The sequence below is a fragment of the Microtus ochrogaster genome, unplaced genomic scaffold, assembly GCF_000317375.1.
Source record: "Microtus ochrogaster isolate Prairie Vole_2 unplaced genomic scaffold, MicOch1.0 UNK6, whole genome shotgun sequence".
NCBI lineage: Eukaryota > Metazoa > Chordata > Mammalia > Rodentia > Cricetidae > Microtus > Microtus ochrogaster.
The window spans coordinates 10794088-10807551 of record NW_004949104.1 but is presented as its reverse complement, the minus strand read 5'-3'; the positions used below and the strand labels follow the sequence as shown (position 1 = coordinate 10807551).

Sequence of the window (13464 nt, the reverse complement as noted above, 5' to 3'; positions counted from 1 at the left end):
CACGTCTCCTCTCTTCTGATACGTACGTCAGACCGTCTGTGTCTCCCACGTCTCCTCTCATTCTTGTGAGTTTTCCACTTTTTTTTTCATTAAATAGTTCTAGTTGTCCAGTCTCTTAGCTTGCTAAATTTTATTTCAGCTCTCTTCATTCTGCTGTTGCTCTTGTTCAATGAGTTCTTAGATTCAAACCTTTCATGTCCTAGAATTTCTGGTCATCTTTGTTTCCGGTCACATTAGAACATTCCATCTGTTTACTCATTTTGTTCTTTGCTTCTTTTTCCTTGAACACTGTGGTTATAGTGGCTCTGACATCAGCCTTTGGCCCATCAGCCAGCTCTGGTAAGTTAGCTCCTCCTAGGCTCTTGGCCCCTCAGCCATCTGTGGTCTCTCGAGTTGGCATCACGTCTCTAGGATGTTCTTCACTGCTATCACTGCCCACTGACTTCTTGAAGGCTGGGAGGTGAATTGTAAACACTTCCAAGAGGCTGGGAATACAGCCACACAGGTCTGCGCTCCTGGGAAGCTATCTGGTGGCTGTGGGGGGAAACGCCAGCCCAGGCTGCAAAATCTTGTAAAGGTGGGACTTGCTTTTCCTGTTCTTAGTTATTATGCATCACAAGTTTTGAAACGGTATTAAGCTTATGCTCATTTACAAAGGAAATAGCTTTAATATTTCACTATTATTTGACATTTTCTTCCACTCTTTGTTGTTTGTTTGTTTGTTTGTTTTGAGATAAGGTCGCACTGTGTAGCCCTGGTTGACCTGGAACTCACTATGTAGACCAGGATGGCATTGAGTCTCTGCCTCCTAATGTTGGGATTAAAGGTGTATGACACTGTCATAGAGTTTCTATTGCTGTGAAGAGACACCATGACCATGGCAACTCTTACATAGGGCTGGCTTACAGTGTCAGAGGTTTAGTCCATTATCATCATGGCAGGCCATGGTGACATGCAGGCAGACATGGTGCTGGAGAAGGAGCTGAGAGTTCTACATCTTGATCTGCAGGCAGCAGAAGCAACTGGTGTCACTGGGCATAGCTTGAGCATAGGAGACCTCAGAGCCCACCTCCACAGTGACCTCCAACAAGGCCACACCTCCGCATACTGCCACTCCCTGTGGGGGTCATTTTCTTTTAAACCACCACAGCCACCATGCCCTGGTTTCCATCTTTCTTAATATATGTACTTCAGACAATCATTGGTTTTAAAAGGTTTTATTGCAGTCAAATACATAGAAAAGGGGCTGAGGAGAGGCTCAGTGGATAACGTGTTTGCCCTCAGAGTGTGAGGACTGGAATTCAGGCCCCCAGAACTAATATAAAGGTGTGACAGCTCACCCGTAATCACAGTGCTTTCGGAAGGTGAAAATGGGATCCTTGGGGCATGCTGGCTAACTAGGCTAGCTAAGCCAGAGAGTTTCAGGTTCGGTGGCATTCTCTGCTTCAGTATTTAGGCAGACACTGGTTGAGGAATAGACCTGAACTTGCTTGTGCCCAGACACAAATGCATATACAGGCATGAACACCACACATATATACATACAACCATTTTAACCATTTCTAATTTCCGTGTATTCCTTGACAATTTCACATGTATATATGATGTATCCTGGTTGTGTTCTCCCTCTATTGCCCCTCACCTTCTCCCCAGACCTTCATGTTTCCTCTTTTTTATAGCCCACTGAGTCCAGTTGGTAGTGCTTGTATGAGCATCAGCAACCTACCGGTGGCCACATCCCCAGAGAAAAATGACTCCTTCTCCCTCAGCAGCCATCAACTGCCAATCATCTTAGCAGTCTTTAAAAGGGCAAGTTCAGAGGCATTCAGTACATTAATATCCTCATCTGCACCCACCCCAGACCTTGTTCTGTCTTGAAAAACTAAAACTCTGTGCCCATTAAATAATGACTTTCCACTCTCTCTTTCCAGTAGCCCCTGGCAAACACCATTCTACTGTTTACTTTTGTGGATTTGGCTTCTCTAGGAACTTCACCCGAGTGAATCCTATGATGTCAATCTATGACTGATTTATTTCACGTGGCATTGGGGCCTCAAGGTTCATCCATGTTCTAACACATGCCAGAACTTACATCCTTTTAAAGGCTGAGTAGTATCCCATCATAGGCCTATGTCACATTTTGTTTATCCATCCATCTGCAATGGACACCGGTTCTATTAGCATGTCTGCTCTATGGACCACGCTGCCATGAACACTGGTACACAGGTACTTCTCTAGCCCCTGTTTTCAGTCCCCTTGCTTATATTTATGTAATTGTCCAGGCCTGGAATAGCCAGGTAACAGGGTAACTATTTTCAGGAATCAAGATACAGCAGCTTCACCATTTTCCATCCCCACCAATCTCCTCTGCCAATGCAATTAATCCAAAAACTCTTCAGGCAGATTTTTTTGGACAACAGCAAAAAGGAGCCACATTCTTGGTGAAAATATCACAAGAAAGATTTCTAAGTCACACGCCAATGTTTTTCTCTGAAACTTGTTGAGCTGGGCACCGCACAGTCCACATTGCCATCAGCACTGTCTTCAGTTGTCTTATTAGGATAGCCCACTAAGTCCTGCTGAGAGCTTCTGGCTGTGTTCCTAATCCATTCTGTCCAAGCAGCACAGTCAGGCCTGTCACAGCCAGTACCCTGCTCCCCGGGACCAACAGTCCTAGTCACTGTTCTGTTGCTGTGAAGAGACACCATGACCAAGGCAACTCTTACACAAGAAAACATTTCATTGAGGCTGCTTATAGTTTCAGGGGTTTAGTCGTTATCACCATGGTGGGAAGCATGGTAGCAGGTATGGCAGACATGGTGCCGGAGAAGTCTTTGAGAGCTACATCCCGATCCACAGGCAGAAAGGGAGGCACCTCAGAGTCAACCCCCAGCGACACACTTTCTCCACCAGAGTCACACCTCCTAATCCTTTCGAACAGTGCCACTCCTTGGTGACCAAGCACTCAAGTCTCTGGGGCTGTTCTCATCCAAGCCACCACATCCACTGCCGCCTCTATCCACCCCTACCTCAGACAAGGGAGCATTTAGTCCCCTGTTAGTGCTTACCTGTGACACACACCACAGCCCCCACTGGCTCCTGGGCTTTTCTGCCTTGCAGACCTCCTTATCAGCTACTCTCAATTTCCAGGATGTTCCAGCTTATAGACTCCCTCCCCACAGCACCCATCTCTAACACTGCCAAGGCTTTTCTCCATTCTGCCATATTCTCTCTCTCTCTCTCTCTCTCTCTCTCTCTCTCTCTCTCTCTCTCTCGTGTGTGTGTGTGTGTGTGTGTGTAGAAGTCCATCTCGGGTGTTGGTTGGTCCTTGAGTGTCATCCGCCTTGTTTTCTGGGACAAAAATCTCCCACTGGGACCCACGGCTAGGCTAGGCTGACTGAGCCCCAGGGATCTGCCTGTCTCTGCCTTCTTGGTGCTTGAATCATAAATGCAAACCCCATCCCCAGCTATGGGTATTAAGGATTGAGTTCAAATCCTCCTGCTTGGACAGCAAGCACTTTGCGACTCAGTTATCTCCACAGTCCCCAAGGCACTGGGTTTTAAAAGCAGAAAGCCATGGCAGAAGTCAGCCAATCCTGTGTCTTCTTACGCACATGGAAACTGAGGTACAGAAAGCAGGGAGACCTGGTGTTCATGTCACTTGTGACCCTTCCCAAGCTCTGGCTGACAGAGCTGTGGTCCTAGAATAGCGGCACGTCAGGTAAAAGGCCCTTTCAGTTCTGCACAAGGCTGACGTGACTCACCTGTCCCTCTCATTGTTGCTATAGCCACTGACCACAACTATGGCTTTGAGGCACGACTAGGGTACAGTAGGCCATTCTGCCTGTCTGGAGGGTTCCTAGAAGAGTCCTACTTCCAAATACCTTCCCAGGTCCTTTAAGGACCCTGGAGAGTGCCATGTTGTACCTGGTTTCTGTAAGCCTAGAGTCTCTTTCTTCCCTGCCTACTGAGAAGACAGACCTGATCCAGATTTCTCTAGGTTGACTTGCCAGGGTATTTACTGGGAGTGGAGAGAGGGTGGTGGTGGTTAGACTTAGGAATTAGATGAAGTCCCAAAGAACATTTTAAATTCTGCCATTCCCAGTCTGCCCAGCTCTAGGTTTGCTCATTCTAGAAGTTTGAGCCTATGCACTTGCATGGGAGCTGACAGGCCTCCACCATTGCGGACGATCTGGACTCCTGTAAACATGCTAGGGAAAGGAAGGACAGGACGGGCTGAGGAAGGCCTGGCTATGAGGGTGTCCTAGTCAGGGTTTCTATTTCTGCAGGGAAACACCATGACCAAAAGCAAGTTGGGGAGGAAAGGCTTTATTCAGCTTACACTTCCACATTGCTGATCATCACCAAAGAAGTCAGGACAGGAACTCACACAGGACAGGAACCTGGAGGCAGGAGCTGATGCAGAGGTCATGGAGGGGTGCTGCTTACTGATTTGCTTCCCTAGCTTGCTCAGCCTGTTTTCTTACAGAACCCAGAACCAGCAGACCAGGGATGGCACCACCCACCATGGGCTGGGCCCTCCCCCACTGATCACTAATTGAGAAAATGCCTTACAGTTGGATCTCATGGAGGCTTTTCCTCAACTGCAGCTCTTTCCTCTCTGATGACTCTAGCTTGTGTCAAGTTAACATAAAACCAGCCAGTACAGAGAGGGTGGAGAAGAGGAACCGTGGGTGCTCAGAGCACAACAGGAAGTGAGGCAGCAGGGCTAGGCTGGCACAGCTGGCTGGGAATTGTCTTGGTTTTAGCACATCTGTGGTAGAGATGGTGTTATAGGCTAGTCTGGTGGGCATGGTTTACTGCTTGTCAACATCACTGGTAAACCCTGTCTTCCTAGCAGAATGGAGCCTATGGTGAGGTCAGGGGGCTTCCAGCCCCTCCCCCATACAAGGGATTGAAGGAGGAAAAGCCTACGGAGAAGTAGGAGGGCTTCCATCTCCTGCTCCCTGCCCCATGCAAGGGATTGAAGGAGGGAGAGGGCCTGGCACAGCAGTGTCTTCCAGCCTGGTGGGTGGGAATCAGGGATGTGTGTTCTTGTTTTTAAGCTTTTCCAGAATCAGAAAATCATGGACTAACCAGACAAATTTAAATGTTGCTGTATCGTTGAATTGTTTCTGTTTCAAATCTTGAACCTTTTGGAGCCCAGTAGAAATATAGCCGCGTGGTCATACATTTTTAACTTTGTTCTAGTGGTTGTGTGTGTGCACGCATGCACATGCTTGCACTCACATGTGCATATGTGCACATGCATTAGTGTGTGCATGCATGCATGAATATGAGAGTGAGCTTTTCTAGGGTCCGGGCTGGTCTTTGATGTGAGGCTGCAGACATGCTGGGAAATGCTGAGCCTGCCATAAATTAGACAAAGGAACAAATTGAAGGGATCCTTTGCCACAAAATGCTCCTGAATAAGCCAAATAAGGAAATGCACAAAGAAAGACTGGGATGCCATGTCCACCTGGCACCTTGTCCTCTAGAATCTATGCTGACTGCAGCAGGAAGCCCATGGACCCTGGTGCTCTGGGCACTCTTTCATTTCTTCCTTCTGAGTCTTGACAGTAACTATTATTTTTTAAAAAGGGAGGGGGAGGGTGGTGAGGTAATTTTCAGAGTTCTGCCTGGGACCCTGTCTCCCCGGTCCGCTGTGCCCTTCTTGAATGTTTCAGGTCACATTCTTTCTTAGCAGCCACTGACTGGATACTTGTGCAGGATCCATGCGCTTGGACAGGATTTATGCACCTAGACTTTTAAATTGCTGCGTTCCATCTTCCCCCTTCAAATGAAGGCAGGGATGTCTGCCAGAGGTAAAAATAAAAATGCTTCTGGTTCTTAACTAATGAGAGAAAAAAGTTGTGGTTCCGTGAAAAGAATTAGGCAGGAGTTGCCAGTTTAGTTCAGGAAAGGAAGGATTCTCCTCGCCTCTATTCTGGAGGGATTAAGAGAAGCCAGGAGGGAGTGGGGCCCCGCAATGCCCACCAACTGTGGGTTCTCTAGGCTGGTTGAATTTCCTCTGGCTTGGAGCCACAACACTTCTACCCACCCACCTATTCCAGAGGAGAAAGGAAGCTGAAGGTCACGTTGCTGGTCTGTGTTGGGAGTCAAGTCAGAATAAGGACACCACCATCTCATCCGGGAATTTTCTGGTTGGGAACAAGAAACAGCAGAAGGGATTTTAACAGAAATGAAAACAACGTGGAAGTGGCTCTGGGTGATGTCACCAAGCTCTAGCAGTTCCATCTGTTGGTTGATTGACACCAAAGATGGGGCGGTGGGTGGGAGGAAGTGAAATTGCAGGACGGATGGAACCCTGACACCCCTTTCCCAGCCTGTAATTCACAAGATAGATCCAGAATATACGATAATGAGAGATGAGGGCTTGAGCACCGACCTTCTCTGGGCTCCTCCCATGCTGGACCCACGCGAGGGGCCACCCTCCTCCGGCCTTGATTGGACCCAGATAACGCCCTGGGTGCCGGGTCCGGTTCCCGACCACGCCGAAGCGCTTTAAGAGGCCTAGTTGCGGTTTCGCCGCCCTCGCGCGTTCCTCCAGGAGAGCTCGCCTTTGTCCAGCCGGTGTCTGTAGCCTCCGGGCGAGGCCGCTCCTGCGCGGGACTGGCCGCTGTCCGCGGTGCTGAAGCGGCGGGCGCGGCGGGGAGGCGGGCCTCCGGCACAGCGCATCTTCAAACCCAGCACCGCCCTCCTCGCCGGCTCAGCTTGGCTGCAGCCAGCACTACACCGGGACGCGCTAAGAGCGCGGCAGGAAGGCGACAGCTGGCTGAGTCCCCGCGACCCCAGGGCCAGCTCCACGTCCACTCCGGAGAGCCCCTCCCTGGGGTGAGTTGGCGGGCTGACGGGTTGGGCAGGAGGGCCCCGGGGCAACCCGTCGCTTGAGCTACGTTTGCCTTCCTCAAGCCCTAGGTGAGAGCAGCCTGTATGGCTGAGCTCGAAGCTCTGCCCCTACACTAGCCCCAGCCTTGGGTCTAGACCCCTTTGCCCTCACACGCGGGACAAAGGATTTAGCTAGAAGTCGGACAGGAGGTGGCATTTCGCAGCTTGTGTGTAGCCAGCAGTTCAGCAGCAGGAAGGACTCTGCCCAGACTGGTGTCCCAAGGGAGACACCTTCCCCTCTCTGTGCTGGAGACTGGACCTGGAAAGCTCAGGCACTAGAATTCAACCTAGATAGAGACCAGCCATCTTTTAGTGGAGGAAGGCAAACTCCAGCCTTTACTGAGGCTGCAAGAGAGAATCCTCTCCCTAGCCGCCCAAGATGCAGTCAGCAGAGCTTCAAGGGTGATGATTGTGTCTGTGAGACTTAGAGTTGAGAGCCTACTCAGGCAGATGTTCTCTGGAGTGGATACCGAGCAGCAGGCACGTGTGTGTGTGTGTGTGTGTGTGTGTGTGTGTGTGTGTGTGTGTGCTCCCAGCACGGAGAGGGGGTTTTAAACTCCAGTGGTGGCTGTCATAGGAAAAGCCCTCTCCAGCCTGCCTGTGCTCTGAGTAAGCAGTTTGAGGTCACTCTGGGAAACTCCCCAGCCAGAGGAGCCTTAGGGCCTCCTCAGCCCTGAGAACTGCCCCCTCCTGCCTTGAGCCGGCAGCTGAAGGGGGAGATGTGTTTAAACTTGATGGGTCACCTCTGCCTTCGTTCCTACCAACAGTCGGTCCCCATCTCCATTACCTGGCAAGGTCAGACAGACCTGGTAACTCCTTGAGTTGGGCGGGTGGGCTGCTGGGGTGTTGCCTAGACAATGGGCTTTTGGCATGTTGGAGGTGGTGAGGGAGTGGGAGAGGGCGGAGGTAAAAGGACCCTGCCTTGAGGCCCTGGATGCCTGTGTTAAATCCCAAACCATATGAGGTGCCTATTCTAACCCAGTGGGTCTAGACGAATCTTCTGGGTCTTGGTGGGTTCACCCAGTGGATGGGGGTGTGTGTCTTGTTCTGTTTTATTGTGTATCAGAAAGGACTCTGGTGGGCATGTGCCATGGGTCATCCGATGCTCAGCAGTGCTGATGAAATGCAAGGTGGTGAAGACATATGAGGTGATGTACAGGTCTGGGGGTCAGCGTGAGCTGCAGTAGCGCTGCAGTGCTGTGGAAATGCATGCCAAGAACGTAGCGTTGCCTTCTTAAGGCAGACCGCTGGGTATCTAGGTACCATCGGCTTGTCACTGGTGTTCTTGGGAGAGAAAAGGTCATGAGGAGGAAGGGTGATATATGTTCTCTCTATACATTTTTTTTTACCTCTTCTTTCTGCCTCGGAGCTTTTTGTCCTGCTAGCTTGTATTTTGGCTGTGTGAATGAACCCCTTCAAAGAATGATGCTTTGGGAGGATGGCTGACTCATGATTGACTCTGATGTCCTCACTGTCGCGGTTCATAAAATCCAGAAATACACCAGCAGGCTAGCTAAGAGGTGGGCATTGCTTTGGTTTAGGAAAACAGTGTACTTGAGCTTTGCCGGTTGTTTTCTCAAAATTTACCTTCATAGCCAAAAAGTTTTCCATAGTTAGATCAAGTTGAGGGGTGTGCGTATATTTTTAGCATGCTGTATGTCTGTAATGTAATCGGGCTGCCTATTTTTACCCAGCTCTGAACAACTTAAAACCTCCTTAATAATTAAAGCAGGCTCATATCTCCTCTGTAACCGAACTACTTGAGGGTTACTAAATCCTATAGCTGATACTTAGTGATACCTTGTTCTAGACCCAGTTCACATTTTTCTGTTTTGCAAATACTTTCTTTTTGCTTATATAGTGGACAAGCCACACAGTTAGACAAAGTGTATGAGGGTTTTGGGCTGAGTCTTCCTGTTGGATTCCTCACGGTGAAAGATAACGAGGTATAATGAACGCTTAGCAATGGGTTGATTCTAACGGAAGCGGTTGACCCCGAGTTACTCTTCTGGGCTTCAGATGTGTGTCTTGCACAGTGGAGAAAGCGGTGATGGCCTGGAGCGTAAAGCCACAGCTCCAGCTCGGCACAGGGGTGCTCAGATGCACGGTGTTACAGGGACTCAAGTGTGTTCAGTTTATTCTCAGATTTGTGAGGGCCATGGAAAGACCAGGAAAGCCTGGTGCAAGCTGGAAGAGATATTCCCAAGGTGGGGACTGCCCTTGAGTGGGCTGTCACCCAGAAATGTTGGCCAGGCAGTGATGGAGCCTGGGTAAGAAGATAAAGGGAGTGCTCCCTTCAGGAGGAATGGAGCTTTGATGCCCGAGGCCATGAACAGTCTCTGGTCAAAGAAACTGACCCCAAGAAGGGATTCAGCCTGCAGCTGGGCTTCATGGCCTTTTCCCACCTTGCCTCCTCCCAGCAATGTGTGTCTTCCCATCTTGCTGATGCCCTGCCTCTCCCCGTGGCAACAGCAGCTAACACTGGGTACCAGGTACTCTGAAAGCAACTCAGTTGCAAACTGAGAGTGGAGGACCCTTGCCATCTCTATTATATGGAGGAAGAGATGGGGCAGCTTGGTCACAGATGTCCAAGGTGACGCTCACACTTGGCTCCCCAGCATGAGGAGAGGGCCTCACACAGACTCGGGGTCCCTAAAGAGAAACACGGCACACAAAGTCACAGCCCATCTCCAAGTGCATATTTCAGTTCTCTGGTCACTCACTCTGTGGTAGCAGTGTCCCTGCTGGGTGACAGGAGGAAGAAGCAGAGTTTGGTGTGAGCAGCTCTAATCACTGCGGTGGGAGCCAGTATCTGGCCTGCCAGAGCGTGCTGCCTCCCGTCAAGGGTCTTTATCCTACTCCTTTGATGGGAGTCTCGCCTACTGTGCTGTACCTGTGTTGACTTCTATAACAAGCCTGGGTGGCGCTGGTGGCTCTGTGGGAGAAGCTTCCTGAAGTCTAGGGACCCGTGTGAGGCCTCTGCATAGATGCCCTAGAGCCAGCCCTGGAGTTGCAGCAGGGGTTGAATCTTATTCCAAGGGTGATATGGTCGTGTAAAGGTCATTCAGTTGTGTGTCTCCCTCCCTTCACCTAATCCTACCTGCTGCTAAGAGCCAGGTATTCACATAAAAAGACGTGATGAATGGATTGCTCAGTGGATCTCATAGCTCCTTTGTACACACAGCCTGCCTCAGTGGCTACTCAGCAAACACACCCGTGTGCCTGCTTTCTTAATTGTGTGGCGTTCGTGTTAAACCACTTGCCTCCCTTTTAGACTTGGTCCATTCCCTGGGCTGCGTTTCCGGTTCCAGGCTCCATCTTCTGTGTCTCCAGCCCTGAGCCATAGCACCCACCTCCTCCTGTGAGCCTCTTCCTTCTGCCCGCAGCCAGGCCCTGTCCCTTTTCCTGTCAGATTTTCTTTGGAGTGCACTCATTTCCCCAGGCCATGCTGTCACAGCCCTGATTCAGTTCCTCGGCAAGGCTGACATTTTTTGCACCTGGCCCCCTTCCCACATGGGATTCCTCTGACACTGCCTTGTGGGTGATGTTTCAGGGACAGATTCTGCTCTTGTCGTGTTCTCTGAAGAGCCTTCCCCTGCTAGCTCCTGTATCTGGGAAGAGGACGGGCCCCAGCCTGGCTGGGAAGAGCCTTCCTGCAGGCCAGCCCTGGAACCCACACTGAAAGAGAAAAGCCTTCAGTGCACCTTGCTCTCCACCCCCAGGCAGAGTTTGAATGTGGTCGTCGTGTCTCCGCTCCTCCAGGTCCAACCTGCCTTCTCCAAGCCACTCTCCCCCGTGCTTAGATCTCATCAGTCTTGCTCGGGTGGCCATTCATGGGAACCAGAGTCTTTTTATGTATCAAGTGCAGTATTAGGCACCAGTAGTGCCAGAGTCCTGTGGGCTGCATTATGTCCTAATGCCCTGTGCTTGTGAGTGTGACCTTATTTGGGAAAAGGTCTCTACAGATGTAATCTTTATGGCAAAGCCATTCAGGTCCCTATTGCACACACACATACACATACACACACGTATACACATGTGCAAATGCAGGTTTATATACATATATGTGCACATGTGAACATGCATGAAATAACATACAAGTACATACACACATAGACACATACACAAATACATATACATGGACAGTATACAAGGACACACGTGCACATGCATGCACACACATGTGCACAACAGAACACACTATAAGGACACATAGGCATATACACACCCACAGACACATACAAACATGTACACCATATAAGAACACAGAAGCAAGGCAGGGTTAGGATGACATCCCAAGTGAAGGAATTCCTGAGGCCACCAGAAATTGGAAGAAGCAAGGAATCCACCTCTCGTGCACGGAGGGGCGCACAGCCCTGCTGACACCTTGATTTTGGATTTCTTGCATCCAGTGCTGTGAGAGAATGAATTTATGTTTTTGCCTCTCAGGTTTTGGCAGCTCTGGGACAAATCAGGTGACTGCCAACCTTCCCAGGCCCCCAAACTACTGGCCATTTTCTAGGAGACAGACTCTCCATCAGGTCCTCCTGAGTCAGTGTACCTAGAGAACCTTTCTGCCACCGCTGAAGCTTCTGGAGCTAGAGAGAGACCCACACCCGGTACTCAGAGTTGAGCAGGACTCAAAGAGAGAAAGGCAGGTCACCAGATGAGCAGGGGCAGTGGGGAGCGCTGATACCCATAAGGCGTAGCTCCTCGGGTTAAAATATACGAAAGGGTTAAAGTTAAACTTGGTTCCGTTGGCACCAAGGGCCGGGGCAGGGAAGCAGCAGGAAGAAGGGATGTTTTCAGTAATTGCCCCTGTGGTTGCCCAGAGGATGGACATGAAGGGGAACGTGGAAGCTGAGGCCCTGGAAGTGAACAGGAGGTACAGCTGATCTGGATGGATTTGCAACTTACTTTGAAGGACTCTGGGTTTGTTGCATGCATGCACTGAGAAAGAAAGCAGAGCCATTGCCCCTGGGGTCTGCAGCCAGTGCCTAGGGACAGATAGGACTGTCAGTGAGGGAGAGGTAGTGTCTGAGTCACTGTTCTGTCACTGTAAAGAGACACCATGACTCAGGGAGCATTGCTTACAGTTTCAGAGGGTGAGTCCATGGTTGTCATGGTGGAGAGAATGGCAGTAGGCATGGCAGGCAGGCAGGCAGGTGCTAGAACAGCAGCTGAGAGCTTACGTCCAATCCATAGAAGGTAGTAGGCAGAGAGCCTGGGTCTGGTGCAGCCTTTTGAAACTCCAGAGCCCACTCCCAGTGACCACCTCCTCCAACAAGACCACACCTCCTAATCCTTCCCTCAAATTCTGCCAGCTGGGGACCAAACAGTCAAACTTCTGAGCCTATGGGGGCCATTTTCACTCAAACCACCACAGTGGTCATGAGGAAACAGAGGAGATGCTGGACTCTACAGGGGTGGGGGTGGCAGAGGGCATGTGGGTGATTCTGGAGCTCAGAGGGAAGATTGTACTTCCACTGCTGGTAGGACACTAGTACAGAAAGAGGTGCATGCCACGGGCATTGATATTGTCCCATGGAGTGGAAAGAGTATGAACAGTTGACCACCGCCTGGCAGTGGGAGATGCGGAGGTCGGAAGATTGTGTGAGACACGAGCACCAGGAAGTGGTTGACATGACATGAGGGACCTGTGGAGGGCTTCCAGCAAGGCCATCAGACTCCATCACTGAGCACGGGTACACCTGTCGCGTTTCCCTCTCCCGCTGTCTTTGACCACATGACTCAGAGCAGACCTGGGAGCTGAGTGCGAGGGGATGCCCAGATACCCCACGGATGTCCTTTCCTCACGCCCAAGTTGCACTCTGGGCAGTCACTGGTGTCCATGGCCATGAGCTGCTGCCCGTAGCCTGGGAGCTGAGGGTAGCTTGGTTTCCAGCCTGGTTGGGTGGCAAGCACCTGACCCCTGGTCCCTCCACACCTGGTTGCAGTTATGTCCCTTCTTTGCAGGGCCCGTCGCCATGGACGGCTCTGCTCCTCTGATTCATGGGGATTGTGCCACGCATGCGCCAAATGATCCAGACCCTCTCTGATTGCTGCCTGCCAGGTTGGTCTGTGTGCACTGATGTGGTGGCTTCTCTGATGTGACTCCCGGGACCCTCCTGTTCCCAGCCATGGGTTTCAGTAAGAGCAGGCAGCCATGTGGCAACATCTGTCTCTATTGCTGTCTGAGAGGATTACATGTACTTAAGAAACACAGCGCTGTGACGTATTTAAATGATGCTAAGATATATGTTGCAGAATTTAGCCCTGCCTCATCACTTCCCTAGAGAGCCACACAGTCGATTCCAGTGGTACATCTGCAAACCGTTCCCAAAGTGGAGGACGGCCCCTCCCCCGCCTGCCTCCGTGTGCACCTCCTTGCTTTTTCTCTGGCCCCAGTGTAGTTTGAAGATCCCCATGTGCCAATTCAAATAGATCTCTATCAGTTTGAAACAGTGGTGTAGAATTCCACAGGGTGTCCGTCAGCTCCCCTTCTGATGGCTCATTAAGATTCTTTACAAGCCGGGCGGTGGTGGCGCACGCCTT

General features: G+C 50.7%; 1 protein-coding gene and 1 long non-coding RNA gene across 5 annotated transcripts in view; one reads left to right on the top strand and one right to left on the bottom strand.

Moving 5' to 3' along the window:
• Positions 1-13464, top strand: part of Osbp2 (oxysterol binding protein 2) — a 174318-nt gene that overhangs the window by 100308 nt on the left and 60546 nt on the right. Inside the window, exon 1 of one of the 3 annotated variants that reach the window (XM_026788736.1) lies at positions 7632-7704. The exons of the other annotated variants lie outside the window; for them this stretch is intronic. Within the exon in view, the coding sequence (XP_026644537.1) occupies positions 7644-7704 (61 nt within the window). The 5' untranslated portion in view covers positions 7632-7643. Of the gene's footprint in view, positions 1-7631; positions 7705-13464 lie in introns of those variants that run through there. 3 annotated transcript variants of the gene reach the window in all.
• On the bottom strand, positions 4386-6855 carry LOC113458170. Of its 2 annotated transcripts, none has more exons than XR_003378593.1 (3): positions 6410-6855; positions 6066-6161; positions 4386-4416 (listed from the first exon to the last, which is right to left on the bottom strand). It is a non-coding gene; the product is annotated as an uncharacterized LOC113458170 (long non-coding RNA). The 2 variants fall into 2 exon arrangements; XR_003378594.1 differs by lacking the exon at positions 4386-4416 and adding an exon at positions 4635-4774.